Source organism: Condylura cristata, unplaced genomic scaffold, assembly GCF_000260355.1.
Source record: "Condylura cristata isolate star-nosed mole 26May11 unplaced genomic scaffold, ConCri1.0 scaffold00015, whole genome shotgun sequence".
Lineage (NCBI taxonomy): Eukaryota > Metazoa > Chordata > Mammalia > Eulipotyphla > Talpidae > Condylura > Condylura cristata.
In genome coordinates this window covers 417974-442342 of record NW_004567116.1, presented here as the reverse complement: position 1 = coordinate 442342, position 24369 = coordinate 417974, and the positions used below count along the sequence as shown (strand labels likewise).

Genomic DNA, 24369 nt, shown 5'->3' with positions numbered 1-24369 from the left:
ATGTGAAGCACAGAAGAGTTTTAGGGCATTGAAATGCTCCTTACGATACCACGTGAGGCGCATACTCGTATCACGTATCATACGTGTGTGCGATGTCATATATTTGTGTGCGTAGATACACGCCACGTGAGATACACGCACGTATGTGTCAGTCTGTTTGTCCAGCCCAAAAGAGCCGCCCCAAGAGTGAACTGTCATAAACTGGAGCCTCGGGTTACAGCGCTCATTGTAAGTGCCCAGACACTAAGAAATGCACCGCTCTGGGGGTTGTTAATGGAGGAGAGGCTGTGCTCGTGTGGGGCAGAGGTCAGCAAGCCAGAGCGAAACTGCAGGGCGACGTCAAAGCTGGGCAGCAGCCAGGATACCTTTGAGGGGACCAGAGGGGAGCACTTACATTTCCTGACTTAAAGCTGCAGTGTGGTGTCAGGACAGACGTCTCGGATCACATGCTGGCTCAGCCCCGCGGTCGACCCCCACTCGGGTCAGCCAGCTTTGGCAGCGGTGTGGGGGCCAGTCGTGGGCAAGGGCAGCTCTGTGCGGTGTTGGGCCTCAGCCTGCGTGCAGGGCGGCGGCCGGCCAGCCAGGGCGCACCGAGCTCATCGCGGAAAAAAGGCACTTGAAGCAGCGCCTGGAGTTCAGTGTGAACCCTCAAGCTAAGGATCTCTAGGGGGAAAGACCTCTAGGCTGAGTTAGGCAGACATTTCTGAGATGCATCACTACAACCCAGGCTGCAAAAGAAAAGTGGACAGCTCAGGCTATTTTTCAGTTCGGCCCTCAGAAGGCTGTTAAGGAAATGAAAGGCAGATCGCAGAACTCCAAAAGCTATTTTAAATAACCTGAGAAAGGACTTTCGTGCATATATATATAAAAGTTATGCAAAAAAAAATTTTAAAAAAACAATTACATTTCTGAGGTCAAGAGATGTATTTCGAGAGCAAAGTGGGTGTCTGGACATGCGCGCGGTCAGCACCAGTGCCTAGACGCAGCCAGTACACACCTGAAGACTGGCCATTGCCAATTGTCGTTCCTGAAATCCAAGTTAAACCTCTCTGGGATGACCCTACGCAAATTTTTTAAAACTTGTGTTTGTTTTCTGTGCTGCTTTTAGAAATTACCAAAAGCTTTTTGTATTAAAAAATAGAGATTCAAAAAAACCGCAGAGTTTTACTTTGTTGGAGGCTGATGCTGGAAGTCCAAGGTCAGGTGTCAGCAGTGTCCACTCCCCAGAGATGTCTTGTCCAGCGCCCGGGGCCTGTCGGCGTGCCCGGCGTGTGGCTGGCGCCTCTGCTCCCTGTGCACAGCACGCTCCCTGCGCCGCCACACGGGCCCGCGCAGCCACGCCGAGCCCACTCTCCTGCTCAGGATCCGCACGCCTGCCACCTTCAGATGATGTGGAGTTCACAGGCACAGGCCTTTTGGGGACACCCACTCCCCCCATGACCTGGCTGACCCAGACAGCCAGACGGGAGCACCTGTGCGGAGCTGGCATGGCGCGGGGCTCGCGAGCTGCCCTGGGGTGCCCCGCCGCCCCTGTCCCGTGATCCGCGGCTCCTACCAGGTGAAACGCGCTTCTTGTCATTCCCAGCAGTCGCTTCCGTGTCACTTCCTCATACAGACGCGCGTGTCAGCGTGCCGGCCCAGCCCTTCAGCAGCACGCGGGCTCCTGCCGTGCAGCCGTCCTGCCGCCTATGTCTGTCCGGATCTCAGTTCTGAGTTCAGCGCAGCTCTGCACAGCACATCAGCATGGTTTTTGTTGAGGCTTTGGCTGAATAAAAATAGAACAGCTAAAAACTCTTTAGCAGCATTTTTATAATGAAGACGGCCATGTGAGAGCATGTCGTCCCGAGCGTGTGGCCTGCTGAGTGCAGCGTCCAGGCCAGGGCTGCTCACTAAGCATCCACTGGATGAACAGACAGCGCTTGTGTGGGCGACGAAGGGACCGTCGTGTGTGGTGTTCACGTAACTGGGTAAAGGCAGGTAGTTTTATAAATGTGACTGACTGACCATGTGAGAAAAAATCCAGTGCCTGTACCTCTTGTTCTATGCAGAAATGAATTCCTGATGAGTTGAATTGAAAATACTAGTGAGAAGAATTACTTTTTAGTAGAAATACTAGCCTCACAGAACTAAGTGATTGTAAAGAAGACAGAAACTGTGAGGAGGGTTTGTGTGGCTAAGTAGCATTAGCCCCTGCACGCTGAGGGCTACCGGGCAGTCAGCAGAAGCCCTCCCTGTTCCAGACTTGGGAGCCCTTGGAGGGCTACGTGGCAGCGTGCTGGTCACCAGCATGCTCCCCTGCCCGCTGTGGCCGTGTGAGCCCCACGGTGGCCCTGGGTGCCCACAGTGGCGGGGTGGGGCAGCCTCTTTGTCAGAGCCAGCGGCTGGCAGCATCGGGCTCGGGGCCGCTCCCTGGTTGTGCTGGCGTGGAGCTCTCAGGTGGGTCTTCCGTTTGAGCTTCACGGCCATCTCTTTAGACTGCTCTCCTGGCACGCTCCCCTCCAGAGCTCGTCCTGCCCCCACGTTGAGAACCCGTTTCCTGTTAGGATCAGCACGGCTGGAGCAGGAGCCTCGACTGTGGGGTACTAGTGAGTGCAGACTGCACTCTTGGCAGGTATTCGAGGCTCTTAGCGGGTGACCAGTGGCCTGATCAGAACTGCAGGGAACAGGTGCAGAGCATCGTAATTCAGTGCTTTGTTCTCCCATGACGCCCAGGTGGCAGGCGTGCAGCACGAGTCAGGTGCATGGGCGACCCTGCTGTCGGCTGGACACCACCCGGCAGGCTGCAGCGTGGCTGCACGCCATCAGCGCTGTGCTCCCCCATCTGGCCAGCCCCAGGCCCACCAGGGGTGATGAGCAGGGATAGGACTTGGGGGCAAGGAGGACGGGAGGCCCCACACACAGCTTCATCGGTCACTAGAGGTCTCCGGGCTTCGGCCCTTGGACCCTGCTGAGGTTTCGCCCTCCCCCACCTGCCCCTTCAGGAGTGTTGCTGGAGTCCGGTGTTCACAAGTACCCTCTGGTTGATGGGGGCCCCTTGAATGCTTTTACTTTGAGGCTTGTTAAGTGAAACTAACTTGTTTTGTTTTAAGATTTGAAGGCCACATAGAGAGCTGCCCGCCGGGCCTGAGTCACCCGGCTTGCTCAGTGAACAGGAGCGTGCTGGAAGCCATCCGGGGAAGACTTGGCTCTTTCCACGAGCTCCTCCTCGAGCCTCCCAAGGTAGGCGGCGACCTGGGCCTGGCTGGCCCTGCGGTCACTTGATTCATAAACAGTCCTGAGAGCCTCGGAGTAAAGTGGCTGTGGCCAGCGTGTGCATGACTCGCTACATGCCCCTGCCCTGTCTGGCCCGCCTTGGAGATCCCCTGGAGTTGGCTTTTGTCTGTAGGTGAAGTCTCGTCTACCTGCTTTGGAGATTTTAATTGACTTTGTCTATTGAGCACTTAAAAATAAGCAGAATATTTTGTTGCGTAGAGAAAACGCAGCCTCCTTCCGGTGTTCTGGTTCCTCGGGCCCCGCCCCGCCCCTTCCCGCCTCTGTCCTCAGGACCTGGGAAGCCTCCCTTAGTTTTTAGTGTCCGGTACCTTTTATGGGCGCCTGTGTCCTCAGGCCATCCTCTTTCTGGAGCTGGTCTTGGCAGTTGCTTCCTTTTTCGGGGCGGTGCAGGGTTCGACAAACTGCTGCCTTGGCTGAGAAATAGTTGGTGGACGAGACTATGCATCTGTTTTCTCTGCTGGAGCACCCTAACCTAAAAGTGAGTCTCCTCACAGGCCACTGAGCGCTGATAGCACGAAGGCCCGTGAGAGGGAGGGTGTTTTCTGTTACTCCCCTCCCGCCCGCTTGCGTGTGACAGACTGAAACTAGGGTGAGAGGTTCTGCCTTTAGGGACCTGTAAGGTAGGGGAGACTGGGACCCGTGAGGGCGCTGCCCAGTGCCAGTTGTGCGCGCCGCACTCAGCACTGGCACCTTGGGCTCCGGGCTCCGGGATGTTTTGTCTCTTTTACCTGTTCGCAGTTTGCCAGTAACGGTGTATCTGTTTCCCAGGGGCCTCGTGCAGCCTCCCTTGTCTTTTCAGCCGACTGGTGCCTCGAGGGAGCAACCGTGGCCCCGGCTGCGCTGCCCTGGGTGGTGTGCGGCCCAGGCCTGGCACCCGCTCGCGGGCAAGTGGCCTCTGTTGGTGTTTCAGTGACGTGGCTGGTTTCCCTGACCGCACACCTAGGGAGGAGAGTAGGAAGGGAAAAGAAAGGGCTTCTTCAGGAGAGGACCGAGCGCGTCGGAGCGGGAGGGGAAGGAGCCGAGGGAGCCGGGCTGCGGCAGAAAGCCTCTCTCCTTTGTCAGGGCCAGCGTCTCTGCGGGACGCAGCCTCTGCTTTGCTCCCACTCGGGACCTCTCTGGCCTGGACCGGAAGCCGGGTAGGGCCTGCTTTGGGCGTTCTCGCTGCGGGCGGGCGGCGGCCCTGGCAGGTGGGAGTGTGCCGGGGAGGGCTATCCGGGGGCAGAGTAGGCGCTTGGAGGCTGAGAGGCCGGGAGCGCGGCGGGCTCACGCGGCATTGGCAAAGCAGCCCGGTGGGCCGCAGCACCTCGCCTTCCCGCCGGGCTCCTGTGGTCTGTGTCAGGCCTGTGTTCTGTGGTTAGAACGTCAAGACTCCCTTCTATGGACAAGAATGGGTTCGTTTCCAGCTTATGTGTGGAGGAACGTCCGAGTTTGTGTTTTTATGGAAGACTTGGCGGGCCCGGCTCTTCCCCAACCCCCTTGTACTTGTTCTTCATCGCTTAGGCTTCTGGTCAGGTTTGGGGTGCTGCGTTGTGTTGCTTACAGACTTCTGCAGTTCCGTGTGCTGTCCTGTGCTGCTTTGGGTACTGGAGGGGCCTCCTTGCCCTCTTACCAGACTCGCAGTCCAGGGGATGGCGTTGATTTCCCTCCGGTCCTTTCGTGCCTTCTCAAGGGGAGACGCACAGTTCTGGTTTTCCTCTGGCGTCATCTCAGGCCAAGATCACTGGCAGGGCCGGCCTGCCGGAGGCGTCCCGGGCACCCCCACCCCGTCTGGCTGGTGTGGCTGTATTGAACTGGGACGTGTTTCCCTCCTCAGAAAAGCGTGATGAAGACTACATGGGGTGTGCTGGACCCTCCCGTGGGAAACACCCGCTTGAACGTGATCAGGTTGATATCCAGCCTCCTTCAGACGAACACGAGCAGCATCAATGGGGACCTCGTGGAGCTCAACAGTATCGGGGTCATACTGGTAAGACCGCCCCAAGCCGGTGCCGAATAGAGGCTGCGGCTTGAGTCAGGTTCTCACGGGTTTGTGGAGGGGCGGGGGCTCCCTGGACCGCGCATAAGCAGCCTCTCAGGTCGTGTGACTGTGAGTTGATCATCAAGCATGAGTGCTCTGAAGTTTTCGGTGGTGGCTGTGAAGGACTTCATCACAGGGTTCAGAGACACGTCCCTCGGGAAGCTCAGCTAGTCACACGGTGTCAGGTGCCCCGGGGGTGGCATGTTGCTGGCCGGTGACTGCTGCTTGCGGTATTGTTTCTCTTCATAACTAGCAAAGGGGTCAGACTATTTTCTTCCCACCCGATAACTTGTCTAGGCCGTACCTGAGACTGGACAGGTGCTGGCCGGGGAAGGGAGTGTGCCTGGGGCCTAACTGTGGCCCCAGTCCCGAGGCTTGTGCTGGGACTCCCCAGGTCCTGCTGCCGTGCTGACTCTGCTCTGCCCTGCTACCCAGAGCACGGGAGGCCCGAGAGCAGGTCCACGGGGCCCCTGGCGCCTCCTGCCCCCAGCACTTCAGGGCGGTTCGGAAAGAGTGTCTGGTTGTTGTCCACGCCCGGAGGCCTGCAACGCGCACCTGACGTCCCTTGTGGGAGCCCATGTAACAAGGCCCTGTGGGGCGAGCGTCTTGTTCACATCATGCCACAAGCACAAACTTCCAGGTGGCAGAGCCAGCGGGGTTCACCCCACATCCCCTTTGACTCCCCAAGCGTGTTCTTGCAGCCATACTGTGTGCCTCCTGGGGCCCAGAGAGCGTCCTCGTACTTGAGCTTGGGTTCAGTGACCATCATTTAGGGCAGAGCCGGGCATTGTGGCGTAGTGGGCACCTCTGGGACACGTGTGCCTCCCTGTTGCTGGGCGGCGCCAGGAAAGGACTCCTCCGGCTGCCTGCGGCCTGCACGCCGAGTGCCAGGGCGGCTGGCGCCGCAGGCCCACGCCCCGGGCCCACGCCCCGGGCCGCCCTGCCTTCGTTCTGTCGTTAGTCTTGGGAGCTGCTCGCAAGTGCTAACCGGTCCTGGGTGGGTCGTTTATCGTCACTTCTACACGGCGAGGTTAGCTGTCGGGCCGCAGCGGTCCCAAACACACCCGGGCGGTGCCTCTTCTGCCGCCAGGACGTGGCTTTCCTTTCCGTAGCACGGTTACCTTGCTGGAGCTGGGGTGCCTGGGAGAAACACGCGTCACCGCCGGCCATGTTCTTCCTGGGCTCCAGCTGCTGGTAGCTGGAGGAGGAGGAGAGGCCTGCGTGGTGGTGCTTTGTCAAGGCGCGAGTGCCTGGAGCTGGAGGCCTCTTCGTCTGTCCCTGTGCTCGCCCTGTGGCCTGCACAAACTCGCGGGACTAGTTCTTGTGTCACTGTGAAGCCTCAGGAATTTCTTTGAAAGGTATTAGGCGGTTGCTGCATTCGTGGCTTTGAAAACACAAATATGTTAATTTCCTTCCTCTCTGAGAAATGTATTATCTTCATGCATGTGGTGTTGGTCTCCGTTGGGTGCCGGGCAATTCTGGCTTCTTCAGTGAGCACACGGGCGTCTCCAGGCCCACGAGATGACCTTGCGCTCCTTTTCCGGAGGCTTTCGGACACGAGCACATCATTTCCCGTTCATTTAAATTGCTGTTCTGCGAGTGCATTAAAATGGTGGCTTCACTCTGAGGTAGCTGAATAAACCTTCACTCTTCACTTTTACAGGACATGTTCTTCAAGTACACATGGAATAACTTTTTACACACGCAAGTGGAGATTTGTGTCGCACTGATTCTGGCTAGTCCTTTTGAAAGCACAGAGAACGGCGCCATTACTGACCAGGAGTCCGCTGGGGACAGCTTGCTGCTGAGACACGTAAGTGCCCTTGCTGAAGTGTTCTGCCGCCCTCCTGGCTCCCAGCACGCGGAGTGCGCAGCACAGGTGGCTGAAGGCTGTCGCGTTAAGTCTCAGTCCAGACAGTTCATCGCCACGCTTTCACTGCACTGGCGATTCTGCAGATCAGCCCGGCAGGTGTTCATTAGGTGGGCTTGCAGTGCAGCATCAGCTGAACTGACAGTTCAGACACCTTTGGCAGTCAGAGGAGCCATAACGTTGCACACTGCAGAGAACACTTGGGAGTGACCCGGCGCGCTGCAGCTGGGTGTCGGCACCGCCGTGAGCTTTGTGGGCCGGCGAGGGTCTCTGGGGTCTGTCTGTGTGTCACAGTTGAGGTGATTTTGGTGATTTGTCGTGCTACTGCTTGCTCTGAAGTTCTGTGGTTGTGGGAAATTTTCTAGCTCAGCCTGGGTCACACCCAGGGACCAGGAAGACCGGGAAGGCTAGCCAGGAGTCACCAAGTAGCCGGGGCAGAGAAGTGACCTTTGGAGGCTTGCCAGGCCACGCCTGTTTGGGGCAGTCACACAATTTCACTAGCACCCTTAGGTGGAAATGCTGCTCGCATGTGAAGAGTACAGGTATGCAGAAAGCTTGGCCGCGGCATCGTGGTCTTCATTCCCTCTGAGTTTTGGCGAGTCCCGCTCTCGTGGCTGACTGACCTGGCTTGCTCCGAGCCACGTCCCCACAGGGGACCACAGACGCGGAGCCTGGCTTGAGTCCCTAGCTTCCTGCGGGCCATTCTCGGGTCTAGTTAGCTTGCTGGGCTCCATATACTACTCTTCTGTTTGACCCGAGCTCTGTTTCATTTTTAAAACTTGGGCACTTCGATCTTACATAACTGTTAACTGGCATGTTCCTTTCTATTCAGCTTTTTCAAAAATGCCAGTTAATTGAACGAATACTTGAAGCCTGGGAGATGAATGAAAAGAAACAGTAAGTAAATGGTCTTTGGATGGGAATTCAGTTTGATTTAAAATTTGAAGAAAATACCCTCCTTGTTCTCAGACAAACGACGATGAGAATGACATGGCACAGGTTATGTGACCGCTAGGCCTATGCAGATTACTTAATGACAGCAGCACTTTTCTGATGACTCTTGCTTGATTCCCACCTTGCCACTTCTGGGGGAGCCAGGGCCTTCATTCCGGCTCTGCGACTCCGGAAGCTCCCCACCCTCTTTGGATGGCACTTTTCCTGAGAAGGGCATGGAGTCGCATAAAGGACTATGGAGCCAAGTCGTGGTGATGGTTTTATTTAGCGTGTGGTCCTGGGCACCCCTGCTCGGAACGGGGGGCCACGGGAGCGTGCTGGGGCTTTTCAGCACTTCTGGGCTGAGGTGCTGCGCTGCCCGCAGGGGTTTTCCATAGCACTGTCCCCTAAGGCCCTGGGCTCCTGAAGCAGGTGGCGTGCGGGAAGCCCTCCTAGGCCTGCCCCGTGCTTGTGTTTTTAAGCGGGTTTATTGGAGCATAAGCCTGCCGAAGTAAATTCAGCCGACGTGGGCCTGCTTCTAGGCCTCTGACCCTGTGTGCCGCTGTATGACTGCCACCCGGACCCAGAGTTGTCGGTGTCTTGGACAGTTCAAGCTTCCCCAGGCATTGCGTGTCTGTCTCTTCACTCAGACTGGGGCCACAGGGCAGCTAGGGCCTCAGGATGTGTCAGCTTCGGTTTGAGGTTTGGTTTTAAAATACTGCTGCTGCCCAGTCAGGACTTGGGTCTGACCCGATGGAGAGTGCGCCAGGGAGCTTCTCGTCAACCTCGATCATGTTCTTCAGATGCACTCCGTTGGGTGCTGTTTGGGCCCAGGTCTGGTTGTGTCTGACCGAGCCTCTCTGCGCCCATCCTGGCCACCCTCTCTCACCCCAGAGCTCCCCGCTGGGCCTGGCTAGTACCTGCCCTGACAGAGGACCTGCATGAGTTTTCCTGTTGTGTCTTTCCTCGTGCTAGAGCCTCGAGGACATCAAAAGGCCTGGGTCAGAAACCCTGCAGCTGGGTTTTTGTTTTCACATGGCCCTGAGGGGACATGGTGATGTCAGGCTGAGAGGATGCTGCAGGCCTAAGCTTGAAACCAAAAGAGGCTCCTGGAGCTCCTCCCTGTGCTTCCGACCCTACGCGGTGCAGGCCCTGGGTCTCTGCAGACTGTGCTGCTCTTGAATTCCCCAGGCAGGCCTTCAGGTAGGGGCTGGTGTCTCCAGTCTCCCTTTAAACAGAAAACTCTGTTCATTCCCACCTGTCCTCTGTCAGATGTCCTCTGTTTATGGAATTTCAGGCCACAGCCCTCAGCCGTAGTCTGGCGGCGGTCCCGGGACTCACTGTGTCTCCATGTGAGGGTAGAGCGCGGCTGGCTGGGGAGCGCCTCCCACCAGGGTGACTGGGCGCACAGATAGAGAAAGGCCATTGGGCACATCTCTGCTGATGGCGGGAACTGAGAAAAGCGGACCCTGGAACTCTCCTCGTAGGTCCCTGCGAGCTGTTTAAAGTCTGACAAATCGTCTCACAAAAGTCATAAAGGGAAGTAAATTCTAGACACCAGTGGCTGTCCATCTGTTTGCTTTCTCCTGAAGAGAATGCACGCTGCTGCAGGTCGCGGTCAGGAGAGCGCTGGCCCCGTGGGGCGGGGTCATTACAGCTCTTGGCCAGGGGTGTCCTACCGCCTTCCTCTAGAGGGCCGCGTCTGCAGAATGAGTCTGTAAATCCAAGCTGTCCCCGCGCTGTCCTGTCCGGAGTCTGAGTGTGTGTCCTTCCCCTCCGCCAGGGCCGAGGGGGGGCGACGGCACGGCTACATGGGACACCTGACGCGGATCGCCAATTGCATCGTGCACAGCGCCGACAAGGGCCCCAGCAGCGCGCTGGTGCAGCAGCTCATCCGAGGTGAGTGGCCAGGCCCGGGCGTGGGGACGTTCGCGCTGTGGGGGTGGGCCAGGGCTTCTTTATATTGCATAGCTCAATCTGGAGACTTGAGTGAGCTTCTTGGGAAAGTGGTGGGAGAGTGAAGCTCTCTGTTGCTGTCCGCTCGCCTTCCTGCAGGCCTCAGGACGCTTTGGCCGAGTTGGCTGTGCCCGAGTGACCCGCCGACCCGCAGGGCGCGCCTTGATGTGTGGGAAGGCGGCCTGCAGGTTCGCAGGGGCTGTGGCCACTCCCACCCTGTCCTTCCTTCGGAAGGCCCCTTGTGCCTGCGGATGATGTTCCTGTGACTGACATCCAGCGTCTGTCAGCACGCGCTCCACGGCACTCCCAGGCTGGCACTGTATGCGCCCAGGGGTCTTTCTGTGGCAGCGCTGACATTTAACCCATCCAGGCTAACTCGCGAGAAACCGGTTGGGTGGGGTCCCGTGCCGGAGGAACTGGGCCTGCCTGGTGTGCGCTGTCATGGACGGCTTCACCTCGGAGGCCTTCAGAATTATAGCCAGCATGGGCGTCCTGAAAACTATGTACACGTTCTGAACAATGTCTGTAGGAGCTGCGAATTGACTGCCGCTGTGCGTGCCCACGTCGGCCTTCGGTACAGCACTTGGCGCTGTGGCGCAGTGGCCCACCCAGGCTCCTCCCGCGGGCGTGCGCGGGCCAGGGGCCGTCCGTGTCTCGGCTGTGTGGGAGCTGATAGGGCAGCGTTTCCTACACTTCACGTAACTGCGGCGGCGGCGATGCCAGCTCCCCCCACCCCCAGCTGGTCTCAGAAGAGTTGGAAGCACATTTGCCAAGTTAAATTTCTGGCAGCAGACTTTTCAAAGCATGAAATGCAGCTTAGGGCTCTTGGCCTCCCGTGCAGCCTGGGTGGGAGTGGGTTCCTGCGGGGCTCGGGGCTCCAGCTAGGCCTGGGTCACCCATTCCTCTCCGAGCCAGGTGCTCGGCTGCCGACCCAGCGAGTGTGCGCCCCGCCTGTCCCCGCCCCCGAGCCTGAGTCCACTGCAGTGGGGTGAAGTGCGCCTGCCGTTTCTCTCCGCAGAGCTTCCCGACGAGGTCAGGGAGCGGTGGGAGACGTTCTGCACCAGCTCCTTGGGAGAGACCAACAAGAGGAACACGGTGGATCTAGTAGGTCTTACGGGGTTATGTTTCTGTGGTTTCAGGGCTCTCACCCTTTGTCCATTTACTCAGAAAGGCGGGAAAGCTTGTCCCCGTACGCAGGTCACACGTAGGTTCCTGCTTTACCAGAATGAGGCCGCTGCGAGCAGCGGCCTCGCTGAGCTGTCTGGTCAACTCCACGTGCTGCCTGGGACAGCCGAGGGCGCGGGGACAGTTCCTGACCCCACAGGGAGAGCCCTGTGCCCTGAGCATCGCCGCAGACCCGCCCTGGCCTGCCTGGCGCCCCGAGCCTGTTCCCCGTGCTCAGCCCCTGGGGCTCAGGGAGCCTGAGTGCGCCTTCGGGTTTTCTGACGGGCCCGAGCCGCGTGCACCCTCGTTCGTGTCATTCACTGCGGGGAGTTTTTGTGGATGACTTTGAGACCCCAGCTGAAAACTCTTGAACGGAATGGTACTTTTAGCCAGGGAATAATGGCATTGATAATAATTTTTTTTATTATATTGGACTTTGGAAAGTACTCTTGTTTTGTTTTGTTTTTTTTAACGTATTACTCTAAGGTAAGTATTGCGTTTGCTTTTGAAGATGAGAAGCGTTTCCTTTGAAGCACAGGCCGGCTGGCGACTGCCCCTGCGGCCTGGGCATGGAAGGGCTTCTGCTCTTGGTGGAGGTAGATGTGCCTGACATTTGATTCTGTGTCTGAAGTTCAGAGCTGCCGCTGTGGATTCTTGATCCGCAGCCAGGCCTCCGGCCCGGGTGGCGCGGCACGGCCTCCCCGCCACAGCAGGGCCTCGGCCCGCGCCCCGAGTCCCATCCGTGGCCGCGGCTGCCTGCTGTGCAGACTGGCTAACCAGCCAGTTATCTTTTCCCAGAGTCTTGACAGCTCACCGGGGTAATGGTTTTTGGGGCATCATTTTGGGGTTGCTGGATTCCACGGTTTGATAGAATGATAGAATTCCTCAGGTGTCACGATTTGGAAGACTTAGGAAGTTAAGAGGTAACTATAAAACTTAAACTGGGTGTCTAATGGCCCTTAGTGTCTCAGGTCATCACCCACTGGACACACGGCACCCCCTGGCAGCCCCAAGCCGCCGAGGAAGGACCGAGTCGCCGCTGGGGCGGCCCGTTGTGTTCCCTCCCCAGTCGCTTCAGTTCCAGCGTGATGATCAGGGTTCTGTTACAGAGTGTGATCGTGCAGTCGTGCTGTTAAACCCACCCCCATTTCGGAGGCTCCGATTTGGGTCCTTATTCAGAACATGGGAACATGACCATTCAAGGGATTATTGTCTTATCGGTGAAGGGGTTTGGGGGAATGTTCTGATTTTGTTTGGGAAACTTGTCTTAAAAATATCTTTTGATTGACTTCAAAGGTAGAACTGAAAAATGTCTAGTTAAGTTTTTTTTATCAAAAACATTGCCTTCAGCAGTCCAAGCCCGTGTCCCTGGCGAGCAACCCGGTGTGGGGTCTCCGCTTGTGGAGGGGCTGGCGCCCAGCCGCCTGGCGGCGAGGTGGGTGTGCGCTTGCCCGCAGCTGCGCTCCTGCACCGGGCAGCCTGCGGCCCTTCCAGCTCAGGCGCCTGCACGGTCTCGCCTACGCCGAGAGCAGGCGCGGGCCCGTGGCCTTGGTGGTGTGCCCCGCAGCGGCCTGCGGCGGGCGGAGTCAGCCCGCAGGGCAGACGCCTAGCCAGGGGCCAGGGGCCAGCGTCCCCCTCTGCCGCGCCTCTCCTGGGGCGTCCCACTCTGTGGTTTTGTTCAGTCTTTCGGGTTCCCAAGTAGCCACCACTGACAGCCATTTAGCCTTAGGTTGCCAGGAGTCTCGCGCAGCGGGTGTTCCGGGGGCACTCGCCACCAGCGAGACTTCGGCTGGCGTCTGCGGGCTCCTTGTTTTTCTGCCTAGAACGCTTCAGACTTAACCCAGTGGGCTTGGGTGCCATGTTCCAGGGGAAACATGGTAAGTGCCGTGGGGTCTGGTCTTTCCAAAACCAGACACAAGAAGTGTCCACCTGTGGAGTGGAGTGGGGCGTTCAGGTGAGAGCACATCCCTTCTGCTGGGGCACCTCTGTCCTTGGGCTCAGCAGCTAAGAAATAGGCTGCGGCAGCCACCCGCCCCTCAGGTGGAGAGGTGGGCCCCTGCCGCGGGGGTGGATGGGCTGCCTTCTGGGGCTCATTCCGGGCGTGCCCCAGAGCTCCAGTCAGCGGGGTTGAGTGGCGCGTGCTCAAGGGAGCCCCGTTACCTGACCTAGCCGGTTCGTACTTCTGTGGCCGCAGCAAGGATCCGCCCGTGAGTGCACCGAGGCGTGCTGCACCCGGGCTATCGGCAGGGCGCGGTCCTCTGAGATCGGCTGTGCCCGACCCCCTCACCATGTGTCTGACAGCCGCTCCGAGCTATCTGAAGGGCTCTGCTCTCTGGTCCCATCCTGCCCGAGTGCACGTCATGTGCTGCCCGTGTCTTGATGGTGGGCGTTCATGGTGAAGAAAAGAAAGAAAATCACATGTGATCACAGCCAAAGCCCTCTGGCAGCCCAGGTACCTCCCACCCCAGGCACATGGAAATTGGTGAAGATGTAGCTGGCGAGGACTGAGGCAGTAGAAAATGTTTTAGTAGTGACTGCAGAAAATTGAGTTTATTTTATTGTCTTTCATCTTCCCCAAGGGTGAGACTGTGTTTTAAAAAGCGCCTCAGCGCCAGTGTGCGAGGCTGTGTGAAGACCACGGCACGGGCGTGCATGGTGACTGGCCTGAGGGTCCAGCAGGCGAGGCTGGGTCCTCTGCAGGTTGTGTCTAGTCCTCTGCGCCATGTAGATGCTGGGGTCTGAGTCAGTCTGCAGGCTCAGAGGGGACAGTCAGCCGTGCTTGGCATTTCCTTGTAACAGCCTCGTCAGCCCAGGTGAACAGACATTTCCCTGTAACAACAATAAAACAACTAAAAATTTTTGAATGTAGAAGGTAGTGTCCTCTCTGAAGCGCTTTTTCTTCCCACGTGAGTGTGCTTAGCACTTAGCAGACGCGTCCTCGGCGCAAGCCCCACAGCGGGCGTGCTTGCATTCCTCATCACTGCCTGAAGAGGGTAGTTTCTGAAGAAAAATATAAATTCTGCCCAGAATTGGTCTAAGGATGGGAGTTGAGGGCTGTCACGGAGTCACCAGGCGTGGCATCGGCGTGCCCGGCAGAGCCGCACCTCTGGAGTCAGCAAGCCACCCAGACCCAGACCCGAGAGCCCAAGCGCTGCTCGGACTCAGAGGCGGCGCGCTGGGCAGCTGCTCTTCTGCTTTGCCGCTGAGTTCATCAGACTTCCTCTTTGTCTTCCTTCTGGGCACCCCCACGGAGCACCCTCCCCAGGTACACCTGCCTTTTGTGTGGTGTTCACAGCTGGCCTGCCAGCCGAGCACCCCGAAGTGCCCACAACACCCTGGCCTAGCATCGCCTGACCTGGCCCCAGGGCAGTCACCCTGCAAGCCGCCAGCTGCCGTGACCAAGCAGTTTAGCTCGCTGCCTGCCTTCTGCTAGGCTGTCCCGGATCATTCCTGTCCTCATCTCCCTGCCCACTCAGGCTCGGCCACCCCGGCTGCCTCCCTCCACCCATCATCATGCAGCCTGCCTTTGCCCCCGCCAGCCTGTTAGACTTGCGCAGTGGGGGGTGCTCCATCCAGGCAGGTGGAGAGACTTCACTGGGAACGCGCTCAGTCCTTGGGCTTAGCGTCTCCCTCGCCAGGGAGGGAGAAGACCAAGGGAGAAGAGGCTGGTTTGTTCAGAGCGTCTGAGCCCAGGCCGCCTGCAGGCCTACTTGGTGTCCCCTAGGGCTCCTTGAACCAGTGTCGGACGGTCACCAAGCTGGGGCCAGTTTCTGTCTTCCAGGCTGTTAGGCTCCAGGGGTCACGGCCCTGCTCGCATCTCCCCAGGTGACCCTGTTCCCTCCCTGGACGCTTCTGTAAGAGGGCAGGTGGGGTCAGAAGGCTCTGCAGTCACCCTGAGAAGCAGTGCTTGCTTCCGGGACCGGGGGCTGTTCCCGTGTAACACTTCCTGTATGTGTTCACGCGGTGCTTTAGCCTCTGACGCACTTCCGATTAGTGGTGCAGCCCCTGGTATCGCAGGGCATCTGTGAATTGGCACAAACAGGCTGGCTTTTGATGTTTGTGTTTTGCTCAGTTATTTTAAGTTTGGGTTGTAAGTCCCAGGGGTAGGGACGCACACTTTAAGGGTCAACATTTTGGCTTTTTTTTTCTTCTTCTTCTTTTTTAAGCAGGGGATGACTGACTGGTCATACTGAGTGGATGGTGCTTTCTTCGGTGTGGCCAGGAAATGCAAGACTTGAACGTGAAGTAGTTATTTTTAAACCTGACCTTTCTAGTGGCTCAGGCATAATCCCTGGGAATTACAGCTTTACTCTTTGGGCCTGGGACGTGAAAGTGGTTTTTCTATTTCATCTGCTCAGTTACTGCAACCTCCCCCTTGTAAACACTTTGCTGGATGTAATTATGAAAGTCACTGAAGTGGGGCGGCCGCGCCTGCCTGATGACGTGGCGACGGGCGCCGTGCCCGCAGAGGTGCCCGGGCAGGCAGAGTGCTGGCGTCCCTGGGCTGCGGGTGGAGAGTGGCTTACAGTGGAACCTGCCTCTGGTTTTTGAGTGAAAAACTAAATGTGATTTTTTCCATAAAAAATGCTGATACAAATGTCCAAGACTCTTCATGTTAAATAGTTTTTTACATTTTTATGCATATAGGTTACAACCTGCCATATTCATTCATCCAGTGATGATGAAATTGACTTTAAAGACACGGGGTTCTCACAGGATTCTTCTTTGCAGCAAGTGAGTCACGCCTAAAGCTTTGCTCTTTGTTTTTATTTTAAATGCTTAGTCCAGTTGCCATTTATGAATTCACTTCAGAATCAGATATGTGTTAGAATGTGATTGGGGGGCTCACTGGTTAGGTAAAGCGGCACAAATAGGAAGTGTCAGGTATAGGAAGGTTCGTATGGATTATATTGCTAATGAATGTGTCATCCCTTGTTTACAGTCATGACTCAGGTAAACTGTGAGGAGGTTTGAATGAGGTGACAGGCTTACAGCAGCCGGGACATGCCCCACGCAGAGCTTGACAAAGCGCAGCCATTGCTTACAGACCCTAGGAGAGCTCTGGGGGGCAGGAGCAGTGGGCATCTTCTTTTTTAATGCCAGTAAAAGTAAACTCTCACAAATATCCCTGAACTGAGCCACAAGGTTACGTGTTTTCAATGTCTGTAAGTTCTGTCATTGGGATTCTTGGGTTAAGTTTTAGTTGAAGGAATTCATTGTCACCTCTGCCCTCACCCCCCACATTTATCTCCATTATCAGATGTTTGTAATCTTTGGGGCTATAAAAATACAGTTTTGTGTGTGTGTGTGAATATACAAATACACACATGACTTTATCATCACTGGTGGTTCTTGGAGAAGTGACAGATGACTGCGCTCTCTCCACTGGTATCAAGTTTGGGAGCTAAAAACAGAAGCTGCTTGAAAGCTAGCACGAGTCCTTGGCGCGGCCGATGCTGTGACCAGGGGAATTCACGTCGTCTCTCCCCCAGCCCTGGAGGTGGACAGCCCTTTTTCCTCACTTTGAAGCCTCCTCTTTTGTGGGACTAGGATGAGGCTTCCAATTGTCTCTTCAGGTACAGGTGGAACCAAGCAGCCGCTGGGCTTGATGCAAAGGCAGCTGGACACTCGCATTTCCCAGGCAGGCCTCAAGTAGCATTCCAGCCCGGGCCGGCCTCTCTGTTGCCCCTTGATACTGCCGCAGGGTGCGGCTGAGCAGCAAGCCTGCCTTTGCGCGGCTGCCCAGAACGCTGAGGCGCCTGCGCGCCCCCAGTGCTCACTTAGGCCCCTAACGCGCTGTAGCAGCGGCCCGTCCTCCGCTAGCCCGTGGGGCCCGCGGGCCCTGGCCCGGCCTGGGCCCAGTGTCGCGTGCTGCTTATCACCCGTGATGCTTTGTGATGGTGGGACATGTGAAGCGTCAAAGTGATTTTGTACCTATTGAAATAACTTTTAAGAGAAAGTGCCACAGCCTCTACGTGTAAATGAGCTGGTTAACCCGGGGCTTCGGCGCTGATTCCAGTGAGAAGTAGCTCAGCGCGGGTCCCTGCAACGTGGACCCCTCACTTCCCATGAGAGCTGGACAAGTTCTGCCCACTATGGTTTGCTGACGACTGATGTGCGTCCCCCGTCGCAGGCGCCTTCCAGGCAGCCTTCTGCGGGCTCCCGTGGTCCAGGCCTATCTGCTAATGCCAGCCACCCTCTGAGTAGGCACAAAGGTTACCCTTTCTGATGGGTGCACATCCAGTAAACTTTCAAACTGCAAACGAGTGGTGGATCATTTTGAAAATAAGAAAAAGTGCTCTCAAACTTTCCTTTCCTCGTTTTGACGACACAAGTCCAGGTTCACTTGAGAATTTCCTTCTAGTCTCCATTCTGAGTAGGTTCTTAGCTTGTGTGGGTCAGCTTCAGGCTCTCATAAACACTTGACAAGCTGAGGGCGGGTCATTCAACACGGTGGCCAGCCGCATGTGTGCCCAGGGGCCGTGAGTGCCTCGCTGCTCTGTGCCCCTGCCCCTCTGGCTTCCTCCCGCCCAGCCTGCCCCGAGTCTGGGGAGTGGGGCTGCGGGGCAGCGATCTGACCTACCCCCCCCCCCCCAAACCAGTGGCACAGACTTGCGCCAGGCGCTCGAGTTCGATCGAGGGGACTGGAGTTTCTGTGCCCACGTGCCCTGTGCACTTCTGCTGGTGAGGTGCAGGCGCTGCTCGTGCTGCTTCAGCACCTGGGCTTGGGCCCGGTGACGGCTCTGGGATGTAGGGTGTTTTCTGTTTCAGATTTTTAAAGTTTTTAATGATTGCATATATATACTTACGGCGCTTTTCAAGACTCAGAAGTCCAAGAGCACTTCCCACATGGCTTCAGCTAGGACACGGCCGCGGCCTGCCACCGGCGCTTTGACAGCTGGGCGCTTGGGGCGCCTGACAGCCGGGCTGGCGCAGGCCGGACTGGAGACCGCCAGCGCGGCTAGTGTGGGTTTTCCTAGAAGTTATTCTAGGTCAGCACTGAGGGTGATTGATTTTCTTCTTCCTCTCCATTACTGCTTGGAGGTTTTCTGAGTCTGCCCACGCCTAGAGATTTCCGAGGGGAGGTGAGCGCGCCCCGGCCCAGAGACGCCCAGTCAGGCGAGGGCGCATCTGTACTGCCAGTGTCGCGGCCTCTCAGCAGCTAAGGACTCTCTCTTTCTACCCCCAGAGAGTCATTAAATAGTCTCTAGCGGTACCGGGTGGACTGCCCCTCACGTGGCTAACTGCAGCGAGCGCAAGCCTGGCTCAGCGGCTGCCCCACCAGTTAGGGCCCCAGCACTCCTGTGCCCGGCCCAGCGCCGCCATGCGGAGCTATGGGCTGCCTCGTCTCGACTGGACGGTGTGGACGCCCTGCGTCCAGTGCCCTGCTCATTGGGCCGAAACTCAGCCCGGCCTCCCAGAGCTCGTCCCTGCCCTGCTGTCCCTCCCTCCGCACCTCTGCGGTGTGTGCCCGCTTCGCCGGCGTGCCCTGCGGGAGGTCCGCAGCAGCGTGAGGGCAGCCCTTAGGGAGAGAGGAAGAGGGTGGCGGGCGTGTGGAGTGAGAGGAGACAGGGTCGCGGGCTCAGAGGAAGCTCCATGACAGCTTTTTAGACCTGGAGAAGATGCCTTCCAAAGCCAAATATAAGCTTTATTTTTTACTGATCTGCCATTTGGATTATCCATGCCATCATTCCCTGCCACCAGAAGGAGTGACCAGGATGACGTTCAGGGCACTGGTCAGCCCTGGGCTCTGCCCAGATGTGAACTAGGAGGAAGCCGCTGCCTCCCCGCAGGGACCTCTGCGGCGCCCACTTTGGGCCACGCCCGCAGGAGGAGCTGTCCACCGGCCTCAGCTCCCTGCCCAGGCAGCGCCCGCACCTGCCAGTCCCGGGTGGGCGTGAGGAGGCGCTGCTCACCCCCAGGTTCTTTACTCCTGACTGCCACCGTGAGAAACTCGGGCGATTTCCCGTGCTCCTGCGGGCCTGGGTGTGGTTTGCAGTTGGCATATCCGCGTGTCTGTGGAGCCCATTATAACATTCCTTCATTCTCACCTAAGCCGACCCCAGTGAGCCTGGTGCTCCTAGAAATGGTGTAGGACACAGACCTGGCCCTCCACGGACCTTACAGGCTCGTAGGCTTTTCAGAGTGGTTTCGGATCAGTGTTAAAACTTTCTGTCCTCTCGAAGGTAGGTAGGAAAGAAGTCGCTTTTATTTTCTCCCCAGCCTCTAGGGCGTCCGTCTTCTCACAAAGAAGAGTGTCCATAGGTTTGCATAGGCCTGCGGTCGCGACTGCCCGGCCGTGGCGGGCTGGGGGCGGGCGGGTGCCGCGGGGGGGTGGGGGGCCGCCGCCGGTGGCCCTGAGGAGCAGGGTGGCTGTGTGCAGAAGTGTCTGGCACACCTGATAATTTCAGGCTCAGTGTCACTTGACCCCTCGGAGCTGGACGCGCCCCAAACCCACCTCTCGAGGCTCCCCGCGGTGCACGCTCGGCACCTGGTGCAGGGGCACATACGTCAGAGCCAGCCGTGGCCGCGGTTTCAGACTCGCCCCCGTTTGGTAAATGGTGTCTGAAATTACTTAATTTTTTTAGAAATGCACACCAGCTTTGAAAGCCCTATGGCTTTTTAAATTAGGCGGTTTCTGACACACAGTGGGCAGATAGTTTGTAGCGTGTCACTAGAATCATTATATCACTGTCACTGGTCCTGGGGTTGCCAGGCCTTTTCTGATTATCAGATGCAACAAATGACGTCCAATTTTATTGACCAGTTTGGCTTCAACGATGAGAAGTTTGCAGATCAAGATGACATTGGCAAGTGAGTATATCTTCCTCTCCCCTGCCTGTGTCCTCTGCCCTCTGTCTGCTGAGCCTCCTGGGTTCTCAGGGCTCCTCCCTGTCTCTGGGCGGAGGGGCCTGCTCTCCAGGGGTCTCTAGCTCCAGCCCACCCACTCCCAAAGCCCCAGGTGGGCCTGGAACGCCACTCCCGGCGCTTTTAGGAGGCTGAAGTCCGCAGGCACTCACCTGTGCTGCTCAGCTGGCAGCCTCTGCAGTACTTACCTGTCTTGAGGCAGCACATGCTCTGGCACCACACCGAGGGGTGTCGCTGAGGCATGAACAGCCCCACCCTGTGTGAATTCGGTTCTCTAGGTGAGTCGCCGGGAGGCGGAGCCGGCAGGCCAGCCACTCCTGCCAGCAGGGTCAGAGAGCGTGTGGTGGCCACACCGATGAGAGTAAATCTTGCCCCAACTGTGGGAGTGGAGAAGTGTTTCAGGCGGTGTTTGAGGGGCCGGTGAGCCTTGGAGAACGGTTTTAAATACTGGCCAGCTGCTCCCTAAGGCACCCTGAGTGCTGTGCAGACCCAGGCCCTGCGGTGGGCCCCTGTGGGGTGGGTGCTCCAGTGTGGAGGCTGTTACCTGCCCCAGGCCGCGTGCTGGCCTCTGAGATGCTCCCATGGGCCGTGCCAGCCCATGTGCCCTGTGGGCTTGGTGGCGCACAGGCACCCCTGCTGCCGGAAGGCGTGGAGGTCCCACCTGCCGAAGATTGGCACCCGGGGCTTCGTAGCCGGGACTCCGCCTGAGGTGGTGCGCTCGCTCCAGGGCCACAGCCCCGCACCAGGGTTCTGGCGGCTGGACCTCACTGCTGCCGGGTCAGGCCCTGGCTAGTGACTATTTGGCTCATGAGGTCATCTTGTCTGCCAGAAGCTTTTGCTTCATGAGAGAGCTGTTGCCCTTCCCGCTCGGCTCTGGCTGTGCCGCGGGAGAAGGGGGCATTTTGTGTAGAGGTCGGCTGTCCCTGCAGGCGCCTGCGGTCTGGCAGCTGTGTGCACATCATGCATTGGCTCGTGTCTTCGCCAATGAATGACCTTCTTGGTGGTGTGAGCCCAGGGAGCCACGGTCGTTACTCAGCTGTCAGAAACCCTCCGTGGGAAGGCTCGTCGTGTCGAGCGCTCCCCTGGCTCTCCTACTCTCTGTAGATAACGTCCTGCCCCTGCGGGAGTGTTTGGTCTGGCTTGGTTTTCACGTAGGAAGATGTTAATGGTAAATCTTTTAAATGTAGAAAATTGCCTGAATTCTCTCGGTGAGTCTGTGTAGTAACTGACTGTCCCTACATTTCTTTGCAGTGTTTCTTTTGATCGGGTAGCTGACATCAACTTTACCCTCAACACGAATGATAGTGTGAGTATCGGTATTTCGTGTCCTGCCCAAGGTGAGAGGTGGGGGCCTTGTCTGTCAGGTCCTGAGGGGCACTCAACCGTGGCCACCCTGCCCTGCTCTGTGGTTTGCATTCCTGGCTCCAGACGGGGCAGCGTGGACACTGGGGTGGTATCAGGGGATCCCCTCTGGGCCGTGAGGCAGAGGCTTCTAGAACAGAGGTGCTGCACTCCCTGGCATTGGAGGCGGTGGGGGTTGGGGGTGGTCTGAGCCCACCGGGGCAGTCCCAGGGCCTTGGCGCGCTGGCCTTGAGTCTAGTCTTTTGCAGGGGAATTTTTGTTGTTACTTAAACAGAAGCTGACAGCAGCTGCCTGTCACACTGTGGTTTGATGTCTGTGACAGGCAGTCTGCTCTAAAGGAAATGAAAAAGCTTCAGTTTTCAGTTTGCTAACTTACAGAAAAAATAACTGGATTGTTCAGTGTGTTGTGATTCTTTACTCTAGGGAAATATCGCCTTGTTTGAGGCATGCTGTAAGGAACGGATACAGCAGTTTGATGATGGCGGCTCTGACGAGGAAGACATTTGGGAGGAGAAGCACATCGCCTTCACACCCGAGTCGCAGAGACGATCCAGGTGAGGAGGGCTGATTGCCACGGCGGCCCCGCCGGGGCCCAGGACAAGCGGGCTGTGCGTGGCAGCACCATCAGGAGGGCCTTGCTGCGTGGCACCTGTGCCTGCAACCCTGTGCGGGCGATGGGGGCGTGTTTCTGCGTGTGGCCAAGTCTGGTGCGTGGCGGTAAGAGACCGAACAGTTGCAGAGGAGAGGAAGGTGGTCCACGGACATGGCACACTCCCTGGGGACAGTCTTGTCCATTGATACCCCGGGAGCAGCCCAGAGGTTCACCGTTTCATTTTAAAAATCACTCATTATAAGAGGTGACCAGATTCACTGGAGACGGGGTCTCTGTTGCCTCGGTGCTCGTTACCAGTCTGCATTAGTGAGAGGGAGGTATTTGAATAGCATCTCGACTTCAGTTTTTATTCCATTGACTTTGGTAAGCAATGTTTTCTCATGGCACTCCACTCCGAGAGGACAAAAAAGTTCCCAGTGGAAGTATCATCCCCTGCAGCCTGACTCCCAGGGTCTTCCCGGTCCTCTTGCCCAGACAGGTGTGTCCATCTCACCACAAGCTGCTGGGCCATTGGACCCGGCCCTGCCTGGCCCTGGTCCCCATGCCACTGACATCTGCGCGTTGGCTTCGTGCCCCCTCGCAGTCCAGCCAGCAGGGGCATGTCTGTTCGTGGTGGCCTTCCTGTGCAGTGTTGCTCTTTCCCTAAGACAGAGCCCCAGTCAGCTTGGTCTGTCTGCATTTACGAGGGTCCAGTCCTGTGTCACGTGGCTCTGCCAGCTGCCCAGAGCCGACCAACACATAGGCCCAGAACGAGTGTCCACATGAGTGTCCACATGATGCCCGTAGCAGCACTGTGCCGCCTGGTCCCGACTGGGGAGGCTCCGCCGTGACGTCCGCAGTGAGGACGCTGTCCGGAGGGCGGCACAGGCTGGTGAGAGGCAGCTGCTTGTCAGTCAGCAGCTCGGCGGGGGGGGGATGGTCCTGCTCCGCCGCGCGGCTGCCCGCACGCGTGCCGCGGACCCGTCCCATCGTCCTCGGTGCTCCCGCCTCTGGCGGTCCCCCGTGTCCTCGTGCTCCTCCCTGTCCGCTGCACCCCTGTGGGGTGGCTCGCCCCATTAGCGCTCCGTGTAAGCTGCGTCTCAGGTGCTTCTGTACTGCATCCACAGTCTCCTTCACTCTGTGGGGACAGACTGTTAGTGACGTGCGCTGGCTGGGAACGGGGTCGGCCCCCTTCATTCACTTGTTGACGGACAGGCGGGCTGTCGCGTTAGTTGAAGCTAGATGGGATTGCTTTCAGATGTGGACTAGAAACCCTAGCGCAGCCACGGAACAAGAACGCAAAGCTACAGTAAGTACATCGGCAGAGGAAACTGAACCGCGGGAAAGGCAGTGGGGGCCAACAGGACCAGCAGCAGGCTGGCGGCCGTTGGGCGCTACAGCCATGTCGGTGGCGCAGGGGTGCTGCTGGTGACCCTTCAGGGTGGTTTGGACAGATCCGTGTAGGAGAGCGTCGTAAACACGAAGACACACGCGGGCTCCCAGGGAGGGCGCTGAGCGATAGCCCTGCCAGCGTCGCCGAAGGAAAGGCAGGGCGCGGGCTCCCAGTGCTCCGCGCAGCCAGTGCTCCGCTACGGCCCAGCAGCAAAGCGGGGTGGGCGCAGAGCAGAGGCGCGGGCTGCCGCTGCCACGCGAAGACGGTGCTGCCCGGGGCCGGCTGTTCGCCTGTGGGCGCGAGGCGGGCAGAAGTCAGCGGGCGCAGCCCCTGGGCTCCACCCACCAGCTTGGCTCCCAGAGATGTGCAGACGTGCCGCCAAACGAAGGGCTTCTCGTGCCTGAGTGAACTGTTCCCCAGGAGAGGCCACATTTGGAGCACATAGCAAGTCTCGGTAATTCTGAAAGCTTCACTTGCACACAGACTGTTCTCTGAGCCAGTGGAAATAAATCAGAGGTGTGGAATTACGCTGGAGATGAGTAGCAGAACCCTCTTTGGAAAAATCTCTTTGAGTATTTGGAATCTCAGGAGCCGTTGGGTTAGCGAAGCAAGCAAAGGGTAAGTTGCGCGGTGGACAGAACCTGGAGGGTGCAGCTGAGACAGTACTGGCCATTTTGAGCACCGGCTGCCCGTATGAAAAGGACCTTCACATCCGTTTCCATCTTAAGAAGTTAGAAAACCAGAGCACGTGACACCCAGGTATCAGCAGAAACAAAGATAATGAAGATGGAACAGAGATTGATACAGTGTAAGACAGAACTAGAGCAGAGGTGGTCATTGGGGGTGAAGAAACAGCTACAGCTCTGTAGACGCCGCACGCGAGGGAGCTCTGACCTCTCGCAGGCACAGGCCGCCAGTTCATGCAGAACAGCACCTGGCGC

At 57.7% G+C, this 24369-nt stretch overlaps 1 protein-coding gene across 8 annotated transcripts in view; it reads left to right on the top strand.

Moving 5' to 3' along the window:
* Positions 1 to 24369, top strand: part of PPP6R3 (protein phosphatase 6, regulatory subunit 3) — a 97377-nt gene that overhangs the window by 59406 nt on the left and 13602 nt on the right. For 3 of the 8 annotated variants that reach the window (XR_001145468.1, XM_004682559.2, XM_004682558.2), the window contains exons 9-18: positions 3090 to 3219; positions 5087 to 5239; positions 6954 to 7103; positions 7993 to 8057; positions 9877 to 9992; positions 11068 to 11153; positions 15861 to 15947; positions 19930 to 20027; positions 21333 to 21387; positions 21867 to 21997. Coding sequence is in view for 7 of the 8 variants with exons in the window: in XM_004682559.2 (XP_004682616.1) it covers positions 3090 to 3219; positions 5087 to 5239; positions 6954 to 7103; positions 7993 to 8057; positions 9877 to 9992; positions 11068 to 11153; positions 15861 to 15947; positions 19930 to 20027; positions 21333 to 21387; positions 21867 to 21997 (1071 nt within the window). In the remaining variant the exon portion in view is untranslated. The remainder of the gene's footprint in view (positions 1 to 3089; positions 3220 to 5086; positions 5240 to 6953; positions 7104 to 7992; positions 8058 to 9876; positions 9993 to 11067; positions 11154 to 15860; positions 15948 to 19929; positions 20028 to 21332; positions 21388 to 21866; positions 21998 to 24369) is intronic. The other 5 variants (XM_004682560.2, XM_012725400.1, XM_004682561.2 and 2 more) reach the window with 3 other exon arrangements.